General features: G+C 48.9%; 1 protein-coding gene across 2 annotated transcripts in view; it reads left to right on the top strand.

The window, feature by feature from the left end:
- Window positions 1-24,519, top strand: part of ZMAT4 (zinc finger matrin-type 4) — a 67,082-nt gene that overhangs the window by 27,539 nt on the left and 15,024 nt on the right. The window contains exons 3-5 of one of the 2 annotated variants that reach the window (XM_037371783.1): window positions 5,594-5,683; window positions 13,447-13,603; window positions 21,865-22,092. In XM_037371783.1, coding sequence (XP_037227680.1) covers window positions 5,594-5,683; window positions 13,447-13,603; window positions 21,865-22,092 — 475 coding nt within the window. The remainder of the gene's footprint in view (window positions 1-5,593; window positions 5,684-13,446; window positions 13,604-21,864; window positions 22,093-24,519) is intronic. The other variant, XM_037371784.1, reaches the window with a different exon arrangement.

The raw sequence follows: 24,519 nt of genomic DNA, 5'->3' as shown, positions 1-24,519 counted from the left end.
AAGGTGACTAAAGCAACAGTGTTGATTGTAATTAAATTGCCATGCTTGGACTGGATGCTTTGACCCCCTGCGACTGCAGAACTGTAGATGCAGCAGCCCCTTATCCTCCCTTTGGGTGCAGCAGGTTGCTGCTATGTGTTTTACTTGGAGCTTCTGAAGTCTTGTTTTTGCATTTTAAAAATTGCAGTGATCAAGATTTGGGAAAAGCTGCTGGGGCCTGTGAAATGCTTCTGGCCACGTGGGACATCTTTAAGGTTGTTGGTGACCCGAGTGAAGGGATCCGTGCTTGGCTGGCAAGCAGGGAGAAATGATCACAGATTTAGAGAAAACAAAGTGAGCTTAGTGGTTGCTTGGCTGAATAGATCATCAGTAATTGCCTTTATGTGTAAGCAAACCAACATCCAAATCAGTAATGTGTCTACTTGTTGCTTTGAAGAAGCCAGTTTCATGGGGGTGAAGATTCAGCTGTGTGCAGCTGGGAATTACGGACACGTATCTGTGTGCCCGGAAAGTCACAAGCATGAGCAGACACTTTTTAAAAAATTAATTCACAGAGGAAAAAGGGGAAGTGGATAGAAATGACCATAAATTATAAATGAGGCTTTGCAAAAATTACAAAAGGAGAAAAAGGACATTGGCACCCAGCAGCGTCTGGAATAACAGACGGGAGTTTGTCTCTGTGGCGAACAACGGGGATCTCGACAATAGTGTTTGCTGGTCGTGTGGGTAGAAGAGGCAAAAAAGGGAAGGCGTTTGCTGAAAATACTTCTGTCCTCTATTAAAAAAAGCAGAGGATGTTGTTATATCACAGAATGATGGGTAAATTGGTTCTGTTCCAGTAGAAATCTGGAAGTTTGTTAGGCAGCGATTATGAAATCTAGAATGTTGTTTTTTGAGTCAGCAGGTCCAGTAATTTGCGGGCAAGTGCCTGAAAAGAGCAGGCCACGTGCTCTGCATCATCACTGCTGATCCTTCATGGGACTTGGGAAGTGGAGGAAGTTTCTAGGAGGAAGGCGAGCGCGGAGCTGGGCATGGCAGCACCGGGGACCAGTGCGGGAGTCAGAGCCCTCCCAGCTTGGCATGGCTCCTGAACAAAGCAGGCTCTGGGAAGGGACTGGAGTACGTAGCTTCAGGACAGTGCAATTGGTATTCTGCATCAGGTTTAGAGAACTGGGTCTAGCCAAAATAACTTTTATCTCTTTTGATGAGATTACAAGTAGGGCCAATACAGATAATAAAGTTGGTGTAATCATATGACTGCATGTTTCATGGCAATTTAATTAAGAAAATGCCAGCATACAAAAAATCAACACAGTACAGACTAAAGGGATTAAAATCCAACCAACAGGCTTCTGAAAAAGAATTTATTGCAAACTAGGAGAAGCCACGGCCATTCGGGGTGCCATTACAGTTCCATTCTTCATCTCCCACCTGGCTGTCTCTGCCTGTGCTTGGCACGGCCACGTGTCCCCCACTGTGGTAGGTCCCTGGGTTTTGGCTGGAGGACAGGGCACAGAGGAGGGAGAGCAGGAGAGGAGAGGCAGACTGACTGAAAACGTGATGCTGCCAGCGGAGGAGTGAACAAGCGGATGATAAAGGGAGCTATGGGGAATACAGAAATTGGATCAGATGCAAGCACAGCATGAGGAGAGCAGCAGAAATGGTTGATTTGAACCTGGCGAGGTGGTTGGGGATGTGGGAGGAAGTCCCTTACAAGATGGTGAAATGTTTTAGACTGTCAGGTCAGCTTAAATCAGTGGTGCAAAGTGGCAGCGGATCCCGGGGCTGCAGCAGGCTGTGGAGCTGGTGCTGGTGGGGGCTTCTCCTACACCCCCGGGCAGCGCTCGGGGAGGGAGGGATCTGTGTGCGTCTCTGCAGCCCGGCAGACCCTGGGCTAGAGCCTCCCCTGGGGACTTCTGGCCTTGTGAAGGGAGATGTGTCTTGGTCCTCCCCAGGGATGTCACTGCTGTTGGTAGATTGGTAGAGAATCCGTGAAGTTATGGTGGCAGTGAGCAACCCCTCCATCAGCCAGGGCCAGCAGGGCTGCAGTGTCTGAACCAGCCTTGTCTGTGGCTACCAGGGTCCTGCCAGCTGCCGCTGCCGCCACAGAGCCGTGATTGTCTCCTCTTGCTGTGCTGCTGCTCGCTCTGGGCAGAAGTGTGCTGCAAAACTTGATTTATGCAAAATCAAATTGCATTTCATAGCACAATTTAGGTCTGCTTTGCCCTTTTTATGTTTTAGGGTTGAATTACCAGAACTCTGCTGCCTCTGCCACAATCTTCTGTATTAAAATAGATTTGATATAGATAGAAATGATCCATTTATTTACTTTTATTGATGAGCGTTCTTAATAATAGCACATGAGCTTGCAGTGCAGAGGTCTGCAGTTGCTATGTGAAAACAGGCTCTTTCTCAGCTTCCCCCTGCTCCCTGCATAGAGAGTGTTGTTTTTACAGCACATAGTGTTAAGCTAGACTTCTTGCCTTCTGAAGGAGCTGTTTCCAGACAGTAGGGACAGAGAATTTAAGTGAAAATGCCTTTAGCATAACGTTTTGTAAAGCTACAGAAGAAATATGCACGGGCACAGAAATACTCTGAGTCACCCTAAGGTAAAGTTGGGGTGGCTGTTGATGGGTGGGCAGGTATCTCCGAAGGCAGCGTTCTTGTTCCAGACCATGGGTTTACAGATGTGTCCTCCAGAGCTCCTTCAGACAGGCGGGACCTCTGACCATCCCATGGATGCTGGAGTGAGTGAGTGAGGGGGGCTGTGCCACCCCCTCCTGGGCACTTGCCCTTCTCGCCCCTTGGAGCTGTGGATTTCAAGTTGCTTTTGCAGAGGGGAAAAGATAACCCGCAGGGCTGTTTGTGAGCAGCATGCTAAGAATAATCACTTTGCTCTTGCCGTGGTGTTAGGATGATAAATACACATGTAAATGTAGAAAATACCAGAGATAAAATGGGTGACAAATGGGCTGTGCTACCTCCGCTCCCTGCGAGGGGATGAGATGCTCACTACATACTTGCAAAGGCCAGGGATGATTTTAAGCTCTGCTTTTATAACCATAGGATAATAAGGCTGCATAAGGAGCCGTGTAGTTTTAAATTATGCCAAACATAAGTTATTTCTTTGCTTTAGCTTTCATAAATTCAAACAAATGCATAAATAAAGGTGAGAGGTGTTTTACAGAAGTCTGAAGCTTCGCTGCCTTTTAATGCTGACATTTGGACATCATTTATGGCACAGCTGAGTGCCATGGAAAAGAACACTAAAAATGGTTACTGTTAAAATCTTGCCTTTTCATCTTATGAAAAACCAACAGAAAGCCCACAAACTTTGTAACCTCTAAATTGAGCAGGCTGTGGCTGGGTGCGGGTCGGCATGGTGAGGTGCTGGGTTAGCTCACCTGAGGGAAGACCCCCAGGACTGCGAGAAGGATGACTTGAGGCTGGCTGGCTGCTCCGAGGGGTGTAAATACTCAGTGAAGGAATTAAGCTGAAAAGCTCTGTCCATGTCGCCTTTACGGTGCGTTTGACTCTCCTCCATCCCAAGCATGTGGTGCGAGGGAGGACCGTGGTGGCCTGTCCGTGGCAGGGGCTCCCTGGTGTGCAAACCTTCCTGAGGTGAAACTGGACGAGCCGAGCGTCGCTTCAGGCAGAAAGTAGGAGTGCTGCCAGACTCTGAGACTGACCTCGCACATCTGTCCTTTGCATTTCAAACATTTATTTTGTCATTTTTTAATTACGCCATTGCTGTCTGGACTGTTGGTCACTGATAGCTGAAGGTCTGGGGTTTTCCTGCATTTAGCTCTGACTACAGCAGGTCATGCTTTCTAAATGCGTGCAGGAAGACAACTTAGGGAAAGGTATTTGACATTATTTATCTTGACTGATTTGCTCTATTAAAAAAAATTTATTGCATAGTTACATTTACACATACAAATAACAGTGCTCTTCAAATTTAGCTCCAAGTTCACACCACAGGAAAAAGAATGTTCCAGAACATGCTAATGATAATTTAATATTTTAAAATTGCAAATCCGTGATCTGAAATTATAATATTACAGTGCTGTTGTTCTGTGAGGCAATCAGAAATGGAGATTCAGAGAAAACATTTGCATAATAATAGCTGCTGTGCATGTCTGGGTGCTGGATGCAGGTATTTAGTAGCTGCAGTCTTTCCCCCTCCCCTTTACAGCTACTGGAAGACCAGAGCTGGCTGTAAGTTAGTCTTTTGAAGGTTTATGTCTGTGCCTCTGCTGTAGAAGCTTTTAAATCTCCCTTTACATTTTGCAAGTTATGAGGATTGCTTTGTCTGTTGGTGCTGGTGTGAGCAGGACATCTCCCTGTCTTTCCTTGTCCTCACCTGCTGGTAAGCTCCAGGCGTGCCCGAAGGCAGTGGGAAACCTGCCCTTGCTGTGTCCCTCCCATGAAGAGTCTCCTCCGGGCATCCCTCAGCTCTTCCTCACCCCTCTAGAAAAATACAGGTCCCCTGAAAACTTTCCCGTGGTATAAACAATGCTTGAGAAGTACCTGCCTGCTCAGTGCTCTTCTTGAAGGAGAAAAACACGAGAAGTCCCTGGCCCACCTTGCGGGGGGGTCCAGCCCCCTGGCTGGATGGGGGCTGCTGCCAGGAGTTGGGTGTGGAGGGGCAGAGTGTGCTTGGGACCAGCAACCGCTGTCGGTGCTGGAACACATGGGCTGCATCCGTCCTCCGCCCGTGGTGCTGGGCAGCACTCGGGGAAGCAGAAGGACCTTGCAGCGGTGCCCGAGCTCCCGGGGCAGGATTCTGCAGCAGGGAGCATCAGGTCGAGCCTGGGCTTTCCCCGGCTCCTGCTGCTTAACCTGGAGCACAAACCCCGTTGTTGTGCTCCGGGAGGTTTTGCTCTTCTGCTCCCATAAAACCTCGAGGGAGGAGATGGGGCTTAGGCTGGGGACGCGTGTAGTCCTTATTCCTCTCTCTGCATGAGGAAGGCATTAGATTTCATAATGCACAATTATCTGGTAATTTACCTGTGGGAGAAATTTCTTTCAAACCTTTGGCAGGTGTCAGTTGGCTTATTTCCTGGAGAGTGAGTTTTTATACCCTTTATGTATTTTATTCTTCTGGAAGCTTAGGAACCGTGGGTTTCGGTTTGTGTGTGCGTCTGATCCCTCATGATGCCGTCCTGTCTCTGCCTGAAGCTAAATACCCCTGATCTTTGCAATCTCTCCCGCTATGGAAATGGCCTTGATGACAAATGTTGCTCTGCTCTCGCCACCTTCCTTCCCGCTCTGTCTTCAGGGGGCTGCAGGCAGCAGGACTTAGCAGAGAGCAGCAAGAGTGGACCATTTCTCCTGCTAATAGCAGGTGTCATAATCATTCCACAGTTCATTTCAGCTCGGGGGAGAGCTCTGTGAAACCTCTGTGAAATGCAAATGTTCCTCACCTGGGTCTTTCCCCCTTTTCTCCTCCCATGTCAGATACATGTATCAAGGGGATGTGAAATCTTACGGCAGATAGGTGTTGTATGCACAGCAATAGAGCCTCTCACTTTTTTTAATGTCATTTCTTCCTTTTTCTTTTTTTTTTCTTTCTTTTTTTTTTTTTTTCCAGAGCCGGAAACATGCCAGCAAAGTTCGCCTTTATTATATGCTTCATCCCATAGATGGAGGCTGTCCAGCTAAAAAGCTCCGGTCAGAAAACGTGGGTATACTTTAAGTCCCTGTTTGCTCAGCTGCTTTGTGAATCATTGACTCTCTGCTACAACATTTTTTCTGTTACAGCCACAGATGATCAGGTACCCAGAGGTAACATTTAGATTAGCTGAAATGCTAAGTAACTGGAAATAATTTTCAATAAACTATACAAGAAATATTATGTGCATCAGCAACGGTAATTGCATTTTTAGTTATTTGAATGTTCTTTCATGGGAAAAAGAAATATGCTGCTAGCAAATACCCAGCATTTATTCAGTTTAAGTGCAGTGGCTAGTTTTGTGCTGGTGAGCTCTGGCATGCAGGCGAGGCAGGATGATGGCAGTGGGAGGCTGGTGCCTTTGGGCGGCTGGGTAACGGCGAAGGCTGCTCTGCAGCAGCTCTGGCACTGGCTGTGGAGAGGCTCTGCTTGGAGCAGCACTCCAGTCGCTTCCAGACACGTTCTCCCAACTCTCTATGTGATGCCGTTCCCGAAGGTGAGGGTCGCTGGGCAGGGCTTTGCTGCCCGGGCAGTGGTGCTGGTGCACGTGCCCCCGGCACGGTGTTGCTGACCCCCCCGCCCCCAGGGAGGTCATTGGAGAGCATCATCACCTCTGGAGGTGTCTTCAGACCCAGTTTTTTCCTGAGAGTTGATGAAAACGAGAGTGCTGGATCCAAAAGGCTCCCCACAAAGGTTTGTGGTCAGTCTGCAGTTTTAAAAATTGGCAGCTGGGTTCCTTGGTTGCATTCAGATAAACAAATGAATGTGTGGAAATTGGACCAGCTCGCAGCCATTTGTCAGGCAATAAAAGGAGACTAAATTTATAAGGGACTGATTCACAGTGAATTATTCATTCAGCTCTTTCCCATATTCTGAGGCTGGTGTGAGAGCTGTTGATGAGGTTCCCGGCAGATAGCATCCAAACCATTTCAGATCTATGGGAGTGTGACTGTGGCTTAATGCTATCAATATTTAGTGAGATGTCTTCTAATTAAAGGGAGAAGCATGCAAGTTTTGCCAAAGGAAACTGAAAGCTCCTTGACACGGTAATTAAAATTTTAGTGGAACTTTTATGTTGCCCACAGGGTAATTGCAGATGCGATCTACCCCTTAACAACAGAACCTCACAGTATTTTTATCAAGTTATTAGTTACAGAGCACGAAAGGTACAGTGGACATGCACGTGTAGACTTGGAACATGGTCCTCTATAGAGCTTAGTTACATCTAACAAGAAACGGCATAGCTGTGCGTACACCGTAGTACAGGGATGTGGTGGACCGAGAATCAAAGAGACCTCAAAGAAATTGAAGCTGAACTACTTCCTGTCTCTGTTGTGGAAGGCAATAATGAGAAGCAATGTAGTTTGCTCAGCAATTCTTGATTGCACAGGGCAGCCCTTGGAGGGGGACGGATTAACAAGTCCTTGTGCACTAGGTGAATGATAAGCTATACGAGATCTACCTTCTGAAATTATTTGTTATGAAAATATAGCAGGGAAAACCTGCCAACATTTACAGCTCAACGTAGGCCTATTGCTAGATAGGTGGATATTATCCAAGCCTTTGCATTTAAAGAGAACAGAAATATTTAGGACATCTCTAACGCTGCATGATACCATCATTGCTGCGTGCAGAGTGCAGCTGCGTTGCCCGATCCAGGTATCCAGCAGTGTTAGTCAAGCTATGGCACACCGACTTTAATGAGTATTGGAAACAATCTGTGAAAACCAGTTAAATTTCTGTGCAGAAGCGTCTGCAACTAAGAAGGGAGTGTTAGCCTTTTTTTATCCATCAAAACCTGCACTGTTACATGACTCTATGCCATTTGACGTGTAGCCTTTGGACCGCCAAACTAAACACCTTGTCTTTCTTGCAAATGGCAGTAGGAAGGAGAAGCAGCTGCAGACACTCACTGCAACAGGCTTAAAACCAGCGTTTGCTACCTGACCTTTCAGTGAGGCGAAGGGTAGTGTTTGCTGTTGTTTGTGGACTATAAAACCACTCTGCATTCCCAAAACACCTGTTATCCTTTCCTAGTAAGAAGTAGGAGGCTTATACAGTTAGTCTTGCCCTGGATAACGACTCAGTTGTTGGGCTGTTCATTATCGTTTTATTTTTTTGTGGAGGAGGGGAAAAAACCCTCATGTCTTTGGTGTGCTGAGGGATTGTTGACCTTTCATTTTAAATTTCCGCTTAACATTTCAGCTGAAAGTAATTGGAGAAGGTTGCAGGCTGTGCCAGGGCCCCACAGAAACTGAGAGTCAGATCCTCAAGTACCAGGGTTGGTGAATCAGGTTTAACGAGCCCTGTCTCACTACCTTCAGAAAATAGGACCCCTATTTACTATCAGGACATATGTGATGAAAACTTCTTATGTGCTATGAAATGTGTTTTTTGGGATGGGAGAAAAGCCTTCAAATTCTTTCTAGCCCTACTTGTACTGTAAGATGGTAAACTGCTTTGACCAGCATCATCTTCCTTAAAAAAAGAAAGGGATCTTAATAGCAAGGATAAATTCTCTGAGGGAAAATAGCAGGTTATTAGGTTTTGTTGCTGAGGGTAATGCATGTCCTGCAAGGTGGCTCTGGAGACAGTAAAGCCAAGAGCTGTGCCTCTCGGAGGCAGAAGCGTGCCGACGGCTGCCTTGGGAGGCTCGCCTTCACTTCCCAGTCAGCAAGGAAATCGCAGCTTTTATAGCTTGTGGGACAGCATTTACTGTGTGCTGTAACTTAAATCTTCAGTGATTACACTGAAACCAAGATGAAATGGCTGGGTTCAGGGCCAGCATTCTTACTGTGTGTTTTGCACCTGATCAGCGATTTTCAACCAAAAGGTCAGGTATTAGTGTCAGTGAAAGGAATTAGTGATGGAAGAGTTGAATTTATTCTTGGACCAAAGGCTGGGACTGGCTCTGTGAGGGCTGCTGTTGCTGTGACAGGCTCTGTGCCCCTTGTCCTCCCTCTTCTCCAGGGCTTTGTCCTGTGTGGTTTTAAACACCCACGGAGCCACAGCTGCGTGGTGGGAGCCGGGGTCTCTGGCGGAGGAGTTGCCCTCGTCCTTGCCCAGCTGCCTGTGGCTCTGTCCCTGCCAGAGCGGGACCTGGGATGTGTGCGTGCCATGTCACACACCCCCCTCACTGACCTTAGGGCTGGCTTTTCCTCAGAGAGCGTATCGGTCCTAAGATGCTCTGAGACTTTGAGCAGGCGTTTCAGATTTAGATGGCCATAAACTGGTGCTTGCTCTTGTGCCACAAGAAAAGCATACTCTGAAATGGAAGTAGTCTAAATTTCACACAGAGCGTTACAGAAAATAGCTCTTTAACAGCAACACCCTCTTCACATGCAGAAAATTAACTCAAATTTAAAAGACACTTCACAGTGCCTTGAGTGCTGTGTTTTATATTGCTATATTTCAAGTGTCTGTATGATATTTTCTTCTTAGTAAAACCTAAGAAAGGAAGACAGCAGATTTGTATTTGTGCAATAAAAATCCTTACTTTTCCTGAGGATTGCTTAAGGAGCATGCAGCAAGGGACTGTAACTGCATGGTCCTGTGCGAAGATTATGCCTTTTAGCAGCTTGTTAACAGGCATCTGAATAACTGAACTCAATTCTGTTGGATGTACAAGACTTGCTTTGAAGTTTATAATATTACAAAAAGAAGGCCTATAAACTAGGCTGGCCCGGCATGTCTGTGGAGCTGGGGGAGGATGAGCAATGCCAGTGTTGGGAAGCGGATGCTTTATCTCCGAGCTCGTGGTGTGTTCCATGGTGCTTCAGTTTATGCGAGGCCATTCACCCCTGTCAGTGCTGCATCCCTGCAAAGGTTAGCAAGAAGGGATCATCTGGAGAAGATTGCAAAAACAAATGGTAGAAGTATTCCTTGTGCGTGGGCTGGCTTTATGCAGCGTGGGGTTAGAGAGTTGCTTGTGTGGGTTTTGTGGAAACTAAATTGAGATGTTAGTGCCTATTTACTGCTGCTGCTTTAGACTGAGCTGGGTGTGGGAGCCAGGGAAGCAGCGAGGAGTGATGGATGAGTGCACGCGTGGGTGCAGAGCATCCCTGGAGAGCGGGCGTCTGCCCCAAGCAGGCTGCAGGTCGACTGAGCCTTGTGCCCCGACTCGGGCTGGGCTCGCCTGGGCATCCTGATCGACACGTGATGTTATTTTACCAGCTGGCTGTGTACGATCCTGTCAACGCGGTGTCTTTCAACGGGTGACAAAAGACACCCAGCTTGGGTTCCCCCCAGCCCATCTGGTTACAGGTAAAACAGCCACCGACAAATGAGAAGGCATAATTACCCTTCAGGGCTGGATCTGGCCTCGGGTGCTGGGCAGCTCTGTGTGGGGCATCGGGGGGGGGTGGAGGGGAGGGCAGCGATTCTGCTGATGAATGGATGCACCAGGCTTAGGCCAGCGCTTAATAACACTTGAATCTGAACACCTCCTGCATCCCACTAACAAAGAGCATGAAAAACGGCTGGCTGTTGGAGAGCGAAGGTCTGTGGGGTTTGCACAGAGGCTGGGACGCTCAGGCCAACCAAGCAATTGGGGACATCCCGTCCTGCCCACGGGTGAGGCTCTGGTGGCCAAATCCCCTCCGAGATGCGCCCAGAGACCTGGGTGCGCTTGGATGAGCTGCGCAGCAAACTGTGGATCGGTGTAAATGGAGCCTTGGGCTCTAAGTGGAGTGTCTGAGGGTTGTTTGAGGGAGTTTAACATCTTACAATTTATTTTTTTTAACTGCAGTCTGTCTGTGAAAGTAGGTTGCAAAAGAGAAATGTCACTGAAGAGCAGACCAGGCAGAGGAGGGGACCCTGGTACATAAGCACTGAAGTGTATCAGCGTTTCAAACGAACTCTGTTGGAGGCTCTTTATATGTTGCCACCGCAGATGATCAATAGAGTCTGGGAATTTTTTACGCTGCTCTTAACTTTCAAGTGATTTCCCTTTGAAGATGTAAAATATCTTGAGAGAAACCTATTTAAAAGAAGTGCAAATTACACTCAGAACAGTACTAATCACCCCTGGAGATGTTTCTCTAAGGTTTAAGTTGATTTATAGTTAACAGCAGCATCAAAGGGGTGAAAATTGGTCCTTTTTCCAATGGTGCTTATTTTGGGGGAGAAAATGACCTTTACACAGTGGGTTGGGTGTCAGCTGTGTGGTCAGTTCCTGCTCCCAAGCGTTGCAGAGCTCGTCTCCTGCCCTGCCATGGTGGGGATGTGTGGGGGCGCGGCTGGGGCTTGCCATGCTGCCCCGGCACCGCTGGCGGCTGGGTCGGGTGCGTTGGCCTGGGCTCAGGCTGTGCTTTGGTGGGGGACAGCGGGGTGGCCGCTGGTGCTGGTGCTGATTCACCCGTTTGTTTATGTGGAGAAGCTGAAGAGCTGTGCTCTGCATTCTGTGTCTGAAGATGAGCGTGACATTTGCAGAAGGGAGCTGGCTTTTGGATGCTCTCTGGTTTTCCCTTGGCCTGTGCTGTCCTTTCGCAGCGGTGCCATCGGTCCCAGCTGGCAGACGTGCTTTGGGCACTCAGGGGCACGGTCCCGCAGGGGCAGTGGCGAGGGGCTGGTGGTGTTGCTCCCACCAGTGCCTGAATCTTTGTGCGGAGATGAACCAGAATGTGGTTACGGCTTGTTGTGAAGTTCTTGTAAAATGAAGACTGCAGCTCCTAAAGCAGTCTGTTTGCTGTTTTGACTGTACACCAGCATTTGGAATATTCGCTTAAAAAAAAAAAAAAAGTGCACAGCTGTCTCTAGATGGCTTGTCACTGGGGGTGGGTCTGGGGCCAGGTCTGTCCATCTCATCCAGGGAATGAGCTGGGATGCTAACGACCTGCACAAAGCAGGTCATTTTCCAGCTTTTGAAAGGTCTTGCTCTGCACGGAGGAGTATTTTCAAAAGACATCATTTATAAATTGTACTCAATGGCAAACACAACATACTGAGATCTTTGGAAAAGCAAGGCCACGTATATGCACCCCTAAACGTGATTCCCATTTCCTTTGTGGAATGGGTTGAATAATTAGTTGTGACTAATAGTGCAAGCGTGCTTTTCCCCCTGCTTGCTCGTTGTTGGTACCCTTGTGTCTATGGAACCTGTTTATTCTAAGCCCTTGCTGGCAGCTGCAGTCAGGTTTTGCTCACAGATGTTCAGCCCAGGGGCTGTTGGTGAGCTCTCTCTTCTCCCAAGCCCTCCCCGTGGCTCAGCTTCTCCCCGCCGGGCACCGGTGCCTCTGCGCTCAGCCTCTGCCGGGGGGTAACAGGATGCTCTGTACCCCCCGGGGTGATGGGTGCCTGGGTGAGAGGGAACAGTGCCAGGAGCTGCTGCAGGGTCCAGGACGTGTGGTGGCACGGGCAGCGGCACCACTCCTGCCGTGGGGGAAACCGGCAGCCTGGAGCCACAGCAACCCCTCCTCGTGGGCTTTGCTTAGAGCAGAAGGTCTAAGCTCAGCACCCAGCTGGGCAGAGGTCGCTGGCTTTTATTCTTAGAAGAATAATGAAGAGTAAGGAAGGTTGGAGACAATATTGTCATTAAATCAGGGTTTACTTGTAAAAATAAAGATGCAGTGATTAGTAACTGTGAAGGATGGCCCCTTGCTGGCACTGAAATACTGAATGGTGATGTTCTTAACTTCTTCACTTTTCCAGTCACCTCTTAGCTGACACTAGGATCTCGCAAACCCCCGCTTTGCACCAGGGAGTTTCGTTGTACAGATCCTCCAACAGGACTATGGGCTGCAGCTCTGAGTTTGCTTTAGGCAGCATCAGTTTCTGGGATGTGTTTTTTCCTGGTGTGTGCAAAGTGTCTTGGACTGTTATGATTGCCTGTTTTTTCATCTGGTAGTGTTCAAGAGCCCAAAAACAGTCTCTAGGAAAGGAACAGAACATACATGTGTTTTTTTAGGTGTTTTGCTGGTTTTTTTCCTTGTGCAAACCTTGCAGCGAGCGTTTTTTCCTGTCTTCAGTATGTGCCACAAGGCTGCTCTTGCCTTCAGGTTTATCTTGTCAGCAGTTCATAGTAAATTGTTGTGGCGAGGTACGAGCCTGGCTGCCCGGTGAGGGGCAGCGGACAGGCAGCCCAGGGTGGCCAGGTGGCTCATGGAGCTGATGGGCTGCAGAGAGGGTGCAGCCAGGGATCCCCGCTCCACCGGCCGGTCTCCCCTTGGTCTCTGCATGATGGGAGGGGTAAAGGGGTCTCCACCAGGGCCTCATGAACAGCAGAGCAAAGGCGGAGGGGCAGGAGGTGGCCAGGCTGGCTTGGGGGACCTGCGCGAGTCCTGCTGGTTTGTTTGCTTCTCCCACCTGCAGAGAGGGCAGCCCTCCACCCTGTCCCCCCAGTGCTCTGGGGTCTCTGACAGAAGTGTGGCTGGAGGAAGCACTGGTGTCTGCTGGCAGGGAAAGCACCAGCTTTGTAGGATTCCCTCAGCTGGAGTACAGGAATAAGGACTAAAGGCAGGCAGGCTGGCTGGTGGATGCGAGGGGTGAGCTGCACGGCCGTGGGGAGCGCAAGGGTGAGCTTCCCGTGCACGAATGAGAGTGGAGGGGCTGGGGGCTCGGGAGTGCCCCGGGGGTCGGAGTCACCCCCAGGCTGAGCAGGGCTGGGACCAGGCAGGAGCGAGTCTGTGGGAGACGAGGAAGGGAATCCCCTTGGAAACTGCGACCTTGGCATAACAGCCTGGGTCCCTCTCTCTTCTTTCTCCGTGACTGTGCTTGGTGGGCTTATACACCTCTTTTTTTTTTTTTTTTTTTTCTGTGTTTTTGTCTCCACCCAGGGCAGTGATGGTGACTCAGTGGATAAGAACAAATGCTGCACACTATGTAACATGTCCTTTACCTCAGCAGTGGTGGCCGAATCGCATTACCAAGGGAAAATCCATGCCAAAAGGTTAAAACTGTTGCTAGGTGAACAACCGGCATTAAAGGCCACAGGTAGGTCCAGAGGCAGCGAGCCGGAGCAGGAGGGTCCGGCGCGGGGCGGCGCGGGCTCGCTGTGCCGAGGAGGCACGGCCAAGGCGCCGGCTTGGTGCCTGCGCGGCAGAGAATGGATAGCTGAGTGGTGATGGCCGGCAGAAGCAGCTATTCATTTGTGTTGCTGTCATAACAACCTTTAAAAATTGCTGATGCTCATTATTGCCTGCTTTGTTCACATAGATTAATGGTTTATCAGCCAGGCTGGCCTTTGTACGAGAGTCCTATCTCTGGCTCCATGCTTCTGAAATGTTTTGCTCAGTGGAAGATAATATCTCCTCTGGGCACAAATAGCCAAGCCTCGCTTTAATTATCAGAAGTTATTCGACAGCTCAGCTAATATGTTTAATAAACCTTTCGTGCTACTGTACAGAGCAGCATATCATTTGCTTTTACCTTAGAGGGAAATCTGGTCTTTAAAAACTGTTGGATCGATCGTCTTTTGATTTTTGCCCAGATGGGTATTCATGCTTTCCTCCACGGTGATTCCAATAATGCAAGCCTATTAACTTTCACATTTAAAAAGTCAAATGTTGGAATCGGATAATTTAACCATCTTATTGTTTGCTTAACCATAAAGCACCTGCAAAGTGCTAATTTACTGAGAAACAAAACTTCCTCTGTGGTTGTCAGGCCAGAGGATACTTGAACAAACTGTTTTTCTTGCTGACCAGGCGGGATGACTGGGCTGTGGTTCTGCAGACAGTTGTATTTTAGTATTGCTACCAGTGGCACTTCCTTCAGAGCAGAATATAAATTCAGCTGTGCGTTGTGCATCCTGCCTAACACAGAGTGCATGAATCCTAGATGTGATTAAATAAGGGGGGCTGGCTGTGCGTGCATGTGTGTGTGTGTGTTGCTTTTTTAACTTTACAGGCTGTAGGTGCTTATGTGTATAGAATATAGTCTGTCCTTTACCAGGACTGGCTTGGTAAACATTATCCCCTTGGCCTGAGGGAGCACAGGGTATCGCTTTAGGTGGTGGCTTGCGTGTTTTAACTAACAGGGAAGGTGCAGCAGAGTTTGCCAGTTGCTGAGGTGCATCCGAAAAGTGCCCGGTGCTCCAGGTGCTTGGCACAGACCCTGCAGGAGGCGAGGGTGCAGCTGCGGGTGGCAGGGGGTGCTGGCAGCTCCTGACCGTCCCCGTGGAGAGCTGGGAGGATGGATCTGACATGAACTGATGTGGTAATTTGCAGCTGAGTGAGGGCTCCTTAGGCTGTTCTCTGCAGCTGGCAAATAATTGCAACGGCACAGAGAGAAGTAGTGTACTCGTTTATGGTATGTAATTGTCCAGTGCTTGCATTGGTGCTCAGAACCCCATCCCTTGTGTGCAGCCTTCCAGTGGTTTCTCCTCTGGCACAAAGGACCTGGCACAAACCCTAGTATTTCTGCTTAAATCCAGGTGAGTCTCTGAGGGTCACAGGAGTGACCAGGGAATAGCGCATGGACCAATTCCCACATAAGTCAACAATTCGGATTCCCCTGCCAGCAGGGAAGGAGTTGCTGTTTTTACCTGTGGGGCCATTGTTGCAGGCAGGACCCTGGGGGTCTGGTGCTGTTGGGGCAGGTGGGGGAAGCAGCCAGGAGCCAGGGGTCTGCCTGCAGTGCTGGAGTCCTGCAAGGGCAGATGGACAGGCTGTGGGCAGGAGGGAACGGATCTGGGTGCAGCAGGTGCCAGCGGAGAGCTCAGTTACTGGTGAACCAGTGTTTCCATTAACAAAATCGGAGAGGTGTAGGCTGGCATAGGTAGATGAGAACCAGCTATACACCCTCCGTTGTTAGAGACCCCTGCAGGGGTGCTGAGGCTGACTTGCTGTGGGCTCTGTGCAGGATGGTGCTGGGGCCAGCCCTGACGTGCTGCCTGTGGATGCAGGGGCTGTAGGGCTCTGTCAGGGCAGGGCTTTCCAAGAGCTGCAGCTTTGTGTTGTAGTGTTGTCTAATTTTTTAATCACCTGGATCAGCCTCGCAGAGGCTCTAAGTGAGCCACACCGTGTGCTCCGAGAGTGATGGGCTCTTCAGCTGTTGTAATCACTAGGAAAGAGTAACTAACTCAAGGACTCATCAGCTCTTCCAGACACTTGATCTGGAAGATGGGGCTGAGCTGCAGGAATACATTAATAAGCACCTCCTCGCTCTCCAGTAGTTCTCAGAAACGTGCCCTTTGGACACATTTTCCTGGGCTTCCTACAGAGTCACCCAGCATTTTTCCACTGGGTTTTTTGTCTCAGTCCTTCATGGCTGGCACTAGGGAGCTTTTAGTTTCATAGACAGAGCTTCGGAAGGTCCAGGGCTCATGAGTCCTGGGAGCTGACCACACACAGCCCTGAGCATGCTGAATGCTCCCGGGGAGGAGGGTCCTGTCCTGGGGGCTTCACATGTCTGTGACAGCAGAGCAGCCAGGCTGCGGGTGGCTCTGCAGGGGAGTGGTGGCTGCACTCTTTTCAATAGGAAGATGTATTTTCCAGCTATTTTTCTTCCCCAGCTCCATGGAAGGGCATTCCAGAGGCTCTTGTACGCCCTGTGCTGGGACCAGTGGTGGCTCGCTTTCCCTTTCATTTTCATAAAGGAGATCGATAACATTTAAAATTAATCTGCTCAGAAGTAAGCTGCTAACTTGCAGCAATTAAGAGGTATTGATAATCACCTGTGTGTTGCTGCGGAGGGATCCAGCACCTTCTGACATTCCAGGGACCTGGAAGCTGAGCCCAGTGATCAAGGAGCGGGCGCTGGCAATTCAGGAGGCAGGAGCTCATGCCTGCAGCCTGACTGGTTAGCATCTTTAAAAGGGGTCAAGCTGCTGTTCTGATCGTCACACGGTAATCCTTCAGATGGTTAAATGGCTTGAATGTTTTGTTGGTGTTTCCCTATGCTCCTAAAAGTAAAGTGTTTTTTAACTTTCACATGTGATCAAAAAAAAATGAGAAAGACTCTCTACAAATACTTGAACTCTCATAATCTTTAAATTAAAAAAAAAAAAAGCATAAAATGTTTTCAAAGTTCCCCAAGTGCTCTGATTGTAGCTGAGATTAAACACAGTTAATCTGAAAAGGTATTTTTAGTGCCAATAGGCAAGTAAAAGTCAGTAATAACCTCCAGTTTTCAACGTCTGATTTTCAGCTTTGCACAAGAATTTATCCTGCTACTCTAAATTGTTGTGAATTTCCATGTTGACCATTTGTTTAATTAGCGGTCTTTGTGTAAAGGGAGGAAAGAAATGGCGAAATTCTTTGCCCAGCTGTCTTTGCAGGAGTCATTTTGTTCACACAGGCATACAATTGCCTCTGTGGAGCATAGCATCTCTTTAAATTGCACAGTAACAAAATGTATTTAGGGGACAAAATTAAGACTAATGAATGCAGTTGAAACTGCAAGGGAAATTCAGGAAGAATTCTTGAGCTGTTGGAAGAGCAGTGTTATCCAGTAAAAGGAAAAGAAAAAAAAAAAAAAGCATTGAAAAATACGTAATACTCTCAGCGAAGGTGAAAAATTTGAAAAATATCTGCAACCGGAATTCTGATCCTGGTGATGGTTCCTGGAGGCAGCAGCTCTGAAACACGCTCTGCTGCCAGGCTGTGGTGGGACCTGGAGCCACTGCTGGTAGCCAGAAATTCCCCGAGGCTTCACTCTGCAGAGCAGCTCCTCTCCAAACGCCGAACTTCGCCCTGGCCTGGCATCTGTTTCCAGCCGGGAAGCGGCAGAGGGACAGGATTCTGCAGATACCTCCCCTGCTGCTGACATCCCGCATGGGTCTGAGTGCTGAGCGTTCTTCCCTGCCAGCGGTGTTGTGCAAGAGCGCTGCTTCATATTGTACCTGAGAGCAGCTCAGGCACTTCCCAAGGGGTTTTGTGTCACGAGGTGAGATGTTTATTATGTCTGCTCTGCTGAATTGGGAAAGAACAGACTTCCCTGCCCTCATCATGGAGGTTGCATCAGTCCTAAACTGAAGCAACCTGTGCTCTGCGCAGCGTTGGAAGATGCGAGCCTATGTCCTACTCTGTGCCCCAACAGTTCTGTTCCCGCCCACCCCCCACCCCCCCGCCCCCAATTCCTGCCGGATAATCCAGATGTGCTTTCTGATCACCTGAAGCTGTAGCATCCGTCACCTGCCTTTGGGAGGGCTTGGGTCTGTTTGGTGGATGCATGTGGACACGTTCTGCCTCCGAACGGACTGCTGCTTGATATTCTGAGTTTTCTGTCTTAGTGTTACACCTTCCCTTTCAATTTTATCATTTTAATGAAGTACACATCTCTCATTTCTCAGCTGATGTTTTCAGGAAATGGAGAAGTGCCTTAACAGTTGGTTTTTTTTGCAGTAGGAAAGCGATGTCTCCTCACTACAGTGAAATATTCGTGATCTTTTCTGTTGCTTCTGCTGCACAAGGTTGTAGCCCTCTCAGAGGCTTTATCTCACCACTATTGCTGATGAATTTCTCTAGTCATTTCCAACATCTTCCGTCAGCTTGCATCCAGTCATCACTATGAGTTATAAAACAAAGAATTGTGGGGGGAAATAGCTGCTGCTTTCATTGATCGAAGTGCGGGTACCTGCAGGCATTGTTTCAGGAAGGTGGAAATCGGCCCCTCAGCACCGGTAGTGCTGCGGCGTGAGTCATGGCTCTGTGGGGGCAGGTGCCTGCACAGGGGTCCCCTGCGTTTGGGGTGAGGTACAAGGGCAGGATTTTGCCAGCAGGAAAAGTTACCTTGGCTTCTTTTACCTTCCTGTTCTCTAGTTCCTAGAGCAGGGTTTGCATTCAAGGGGACAGAGTAAATGGCTTTCAGGTTTGGGTGCAAGGGTGCCCCCAGCAGCAGCTGGACTCTGCAAAAGTCCCAGATTTGTCTGTTGAAGAAAACTGAGTTTCTCCATTGCCCCACTGTCGTGGCTCAGTTACTTCGTCATTCTCATGCACAGTTCCTGGAGAGTGGCGATGATAAAAAGTTGGGTGCCATTTAAATACAGCTATGAATAAAAAGCTTTGCATGCAAGAAATGTCAAACATTAGTTCATTGCAAGAGTGCTAAAGTGTTTCTAACTTTGTATTTTGCTTCTTGCAGCAAAGTAAGACTTTCTCACTTCCCTCCCACAGCAAAAGGGAACGTAAGGCAGACTGTCAAGAGCTATTTAGCATTTTGAAATACTTGAAATAGTCAAACTAGCAGCTTTTATGTTTGTGTTTTAGATGGAGAAACATTTTTAACATTTGCTGTTTTGTGAGTGTTTATTATTAATTTTTGTGTCGCTGCTCAGGGAACGATCATGTTCTCTGTTCTGTAGTAGTTATGCAGTGCATATCAAAATGATAAATCGACATGTGCAGAGAAGTCAACTTTCAGCTGTTTCTCTTCAGGAGGATTTGGAAGACATGGGATGTTTTTGTTAATTGTCAGGCTGGGTTCAACGTGCCTTAGGACTGGTGGGAGTTGTAAATGGAACCTGGGGATTGTGGCTTTGCAAGAAAGTACTTGGTATTCTGAGTGCCAAGAGGAAATCCCTGCCATGCAGGAGCACCCATGTGATGCGGGCAGAGGGTCCCTGCCATGGGGGCTGCAGCCTGCAGGGAGGGGAGGCAGGCATGGTGGGCTCGATGCAGGGCTGGGGTGGAGGGGGGGGCTCTGGCGCAATCTCTCGAAGCAGGAGCGCTGCCAGCCTCCTTCCTGCACCATGTTTGGGTGAGCACAAGCCACCAAGCTCATCAAGAGGGACTTGGATGCACAGCCATGGGGCCACCAGTCCAGCTGATGGCTGAGCAGCAGGGGATGCTTCTGTCGTATTTCTTTAGTGAGTGAGAGATATAACTCCTGCGGACACCACCAGCTCTGCGAACTTCAGCCTCCCTGGTTCCCCTCTGGCAGCAGCTAACATATAAACAAGGAGAAAGCTGACTGAAAGATCTGATAGATTTAACTTTATAGCCTAGGGCCTGCAGAGCAGCAAGTCAGATATATCACAGAGCTCCCGGACCGCTGTAATAACTGGTTGTTTGCAATGGTCCAGATGCCCAGGCATCGCTACAGCCCCGTCCCGGCGCCTCGCAGTGCTCTGGAGCCACTCAGCCCTGTCGCGGGGCACAGGAGCGGGTCCCTGCAGCATCCCCGGGCTGTGCGCGGTCCCCGCACCCCTGGGCACTGACCCCCCCCCCCCCCCCAGCAAGGCTGCTCGGGGAGCACCTGCGGGTGGTCACAGGAACATGTGAACAATAGGCAAGCTGTGCTCACTTTTCATGAGTCAGGTGTATGCTAAGTCTGCATAGTCTTAGTTTGGATGCGTGATATTGCTATCTCCTAATTTTATTCTTAATCAGCCTGCAGGCCCCCGGCTCCGCTCTTCAGTGTACTTGTCCTGTTGTTCGTGTTGCCTGCACCTCGGCAGGGCTGGGGATATGTCTTCTGCTGGCACCGTAGGTGTTGGAAAAGATGATGTTTTTAGGAGCAAAATAGAGCCGTGTCCGTCCTGAGTGCTGCCTGCTGCCCGTCAGCTGTGCTGGGAGTGTGTCTGGGGCAGCAGCGCGGCCACCACCAACCTGGGCTGCACCGGCAGAGCCGGCGCATGTGCGAGTGATGCTCCGGGCCCGGCATGCTGCAGTGAGGCCCCAGGCAAAGGGAAGAGGTTTCCCCTGTTGGTGTTGTGCTCGGTGTCTAACTGGGCTGGTTAAATGGAGGGCGGGCAGAGATTAGGCAGTGGAATCCTCTGGTGGGGTGAAATGAATCCAAACGAGCAGGCGGGCGGTTCGCGAGACAGCAGAATGAGGAGAAGAAATATCTTCTGCAGAAGCCAGTTGTGTAATCACTTTATTAACTAATCCCCCAAAGAGCTGGTTTGCTGGTGCTGTGCAGAGCGCTGGTGGCAGCAGCAGCAGAGAGGATGCTCCTCTCCAGGCGTGTCTGCAGAAGCAGTCGGGCGAGGAGGGTGACAAAGCCCCAGCCCACCGTCCGGGCTGTGAAACTCTGATACCTTGGCAGTTGTCATCAAAAACAATAGATGCTTGTAAACCCCTGGAAATCGATGAGGTTGTAAGTAATGCTATACGTAAGATAGAGTTTCCTGAGGAAAGTTAATAGACATCCATTCCAGAGCAGGTCAGCAGAAGATTCGTAACAATATTAACTTTCTCGAGCGGTGGAGCCAATCACGGCGGGCTTCAGTCGCAATTACATGTCTAATTATATCCCTGTTTTGCTCAGTGCTGCTGCTCCTGGTATCAGACGCTGAGGTGGGTTCGGCACTTGCCAACCTGTGTTCTCATCAGGACTCGGCTGGAGTAGCGTTGAGCCCCTTGATCAAAGGAGAGTGACCGAGCTCCTCTTCACCACCTGAAAATTTGCCTATTCTTGTGTCAGAGAGAGAGTGGTTTGTTAATTATTTAGATAACAGATGTTTCATCTGGAAAAGAAAAGGAAAACCACATGAAAGGGAATTTTTGAATGAGGTGTGATAATTAAGTGCTAGTCACCGTATATTTTTGTATCCCAGTGTTACCTGAACTTTATTTTACTGTTTTTCCATGGCTTTGTGACTTATTTTTTACAAAGTAGGAAAACTGTAGCAAACAAGGTGCAGCTCCATTATGTAAAGACTAATTACCCGTTTTTCTTTGAAATCATTTGGGGATCATGTTTGTGTTCCCGGGTGGCCTCATGATGAATCTGAAGGGAAATGAGATTAAATTCAGATTGTGGGTTGCTGGTACCTGTCAATTCACAATGTGAAGATATTTAAATGAGGGTGCTGACTATTAAATTATTTTCTTCATCTGTGACAATTTACAATTACTGCAGCTTTCCCTATTCTTTCTGAGAGCTTTTTCAAATACATTGAAAAAGAAGAATCCTGATGTGATGATAAATCTGTCTGTCTTGAGAAGTAGATGGCTTTGCATGTTTTGTTTATTCTCTGCTGGCAGTTTTTCCTGGAAGTAGCAATTTAAGCAGGGTAAGTTTAGCAAGTTTAGTCACAACAGTGGTAGGATGCGTAATGAGACCGTCTTCCTTTCCCAGCTAGTGAAGTGCAGCTAGCTGAGGAACAGCCCTATGCTAGCCTTTCATGCTGCTTTTTTTATGAGAAATGGTAGATTTCCAAGCAGTGCCATCCAGAATATCCAGTGGGACCCTGTAACTGCTGCTAATTACTCCCCGTGTCTAATGTGGGATCTGCCTCAGGCTCTGCTGTTACTCAGACAGCAACACCAGCCGGGAAAGGCTCATGTCTTAATGTTTTCATTTTACAGAAACTGCTCTGAGCTCCCTAAAGCCGCCGCACACGGATAGTGCCCCGGTGGTACCATCACCACATCAGCGGCGAGACTCGGACAGGTACTGCCAGCTCTGCGCAGCCTGGTTCAACAACCCCATGATGGCACAGCAGCACTATGACGGCAAAAAGCACAAGAAGAACGCGGCCAGGGCTGACCTGCTGGAGCAGCTGGGGAAGACCCTGGACCTGGGAGAGCTGAGAGGTGAGAGCACCAGTTCCAGAGAGCAAGGACCTGCTCCCGCGGGACCCAGTGGCCACAGTGATGCAGCCCTTGCCTGCTGTGGTTCCTCTGGTCAGGTGGTGCAGGGGAGACCATGTTGCTCTCGCTGCTTTATGAGGTTCCTACTACTGTAACAAAAATCCTCGCCTCTGCAATGGCGCTCTGTGATTTTGGCAGTATCCTTTAAGAGTTATTTCCTGGGTGTTTCTTTTGCCTCTTCCTAAAATAGTGCCTTCGATTAGCACACACTTCTGTCCTTGAGCAAATGTGGACTGTCCCTGTGAGCTGAGAGAGGAGGAGACGTTAAAGTGCTCAGCCCCACAGGGACGTGGGGATGGGATGTTTTTTGCTGGAGGCAGAGCACTCCCTACATCTCCCTGATGGAGAGCAAGGCATTAGCTGTCTTCTGTGATTTAATTAGTGCTTGTAAAAGGCTGCAATGGCCCTGGGTCAGCAGCAGCAGAGAGGAACCGAGCACTTGCTATGGCTATGTTAAACACAAGTTTTCTGTGTTCCCACTGAAGGGAGAGCAGCCATCCGTCCATCCATCCGTCTGTCCATCCATCCTGGCCGTGCCCTGCCAGGAGGGGCTCTGACACCCAGGGGGCCCCAGGCTCACCCAGATTTGGGCTTTGCACCCCTCTGGGAGCCCCCCACGTGCAGAGTGGAGCCACAGCCAGTGGCCATGGCTGCTGGAGCCCCCGCACGTCCCTGGTCCCCCCAGCTGCAGCCCCTGCCTGGTGCAGATGAAGGGCCGGTTCCGCCACACTGCGCCTGTTGATGGAGATGTGCTAATTTATACCGGCTGAGGATGTGGCTCAGGCTGAATTCTGAAGAAAGTGCCTTTTTAATATAGAGGTGTAATTACAGGAGAAGAGGTGCGAGCCTCCTGTTGGAAGTTTTCTCTGTGGTCTTGATTACAATTCTGTATGCACACAATGTATTTGACTGAAGTAGGCAGAGGAAAAAGTGCAGGTTTGATTTTCAAAACCGTGCGGGAGAGGAAGTCTGGTTTGCCAGCAAGACGTTGCATTAACATTTTAAAATACCTTTTCTTTTTTTCTTGCTAAATGAAATAATTTTCCTTTAAATACTAATGACTGTGCAGTATATTGTGCGTTTCTTGATCTCAAACAAACCTTGTAATAGTTATCCAGGTCCTTCGTGTGCTACCTAGTGTGACTCACAATGCCATAAATGATTCATGGGACTGAGTCACTGCCCGCTGTTGAAAATATGTGGGGAAATAAAACCTGGGACAATAACATGGAAGTGCTTAGTACTTTGAACTGTGCCAAGCTCAAGAGTGGCTGAGGATATCATTAACTGTAAATAAATCAGTTGTGAAGTGTTTTATTCATTTAGCTTGTGCCTAGGAGAGTTGAAATTGGAGGGCTTTACATACTCGTCAGCCTGTGTTGGTTTTTAACTTTACGACAGTTCTGTGCATGGTTGGGATTTGCAGCTGAACCTAACGTGGTGCTGCCGGTGCCCGTTGATCGCTGGGGAGGGGGGCTGCGGTGCTGTGCTGCGGCTGGGCGCATCCCCAGGTGCGGGGGGGAGCCAGCTTTGCTCCTCCAGTCGGGCCCTTCCAGGCTCTTGCTTTGGAGCCTGCGGCTCACAGGTGTCCAGGGCTCCCCAGTGAGCTGCGCAGCCAGACTCGGTGAGCTGAGGGAGATGTCCTTGAGCCTGCTGATGGTGTCCGGCAGAGCTTGAGAAATCCTCTTTCTCACAGTTGTTCTTAACTAGGGGTGTGAGATGCTCTCCTGTGTGCATTTAGCTGTGAGGCTGGAGCAGATGCCTGCAGAGGCAGGAGGCAGATCCCTGCAATGGCCAACATGGGAGGAGATCCACCTTCTGTCTGAGAAAACAGCTGTGCCTTAGCAGGTAAAGGCATTTCTGGCTTCAAGAGAAATGGCAATGGTGGCAGTTCAGAGGTAGCCAGTGGCGATCTATCCCAGCTCAGCAGCAGCACCTTGTCTGACCGTCGCTGCCGATGTCCGGTGGGTTTGGCAGTACCTGGTGGGAATTCCAGCTGTGAGCTCTCCCTGCTCTGCTCTTGTTTTGCTACCTTGGTATTCACTAGAATGCAAAGTCACTTCCTTTCCATGCTGCCCCCGGTTGCTTCTCCCATCACAACTTAATATAAATATTAATTCTATTTTGACTGCTGTGGGAGATGAGCATTTGATGCATTGTGTGAGCCTGGAACAAGCAGTGTCAGTTGAAGTACAACATTTCAGCAGCCTTTGATGTTTTGATAATGGCTATGATAAAATATTTATTGATAAATATGAATGTGTATTTGGAGAAATAAGAATAGAAATATATTTTTGGACAACTGATATTTATAGGAAACAAAAGCATTGGTTCTTCTCGCCAAGTGCTCATCCTGCAATTTTGAAGTCT

This window comes from Falco rusticolus, chromosome 20 (assembly GCF_015220075.1).
Source record: "Falco rusticolus isolate bFalRus1 chromosome 20, bFalRus1.pri, whole genome shotgun sequence".
Lineage (NCBI taxonomy): Eukaryota > Metazoa > Chordata > Aves > Falconiformes > Falconidae > Falco > Falco rusticolus.
The sequence above is the reverse complement of the archived record's forward strand: the minus strand, read 5'-3'. Positions and strand labels throughout refer to the sequence as shown.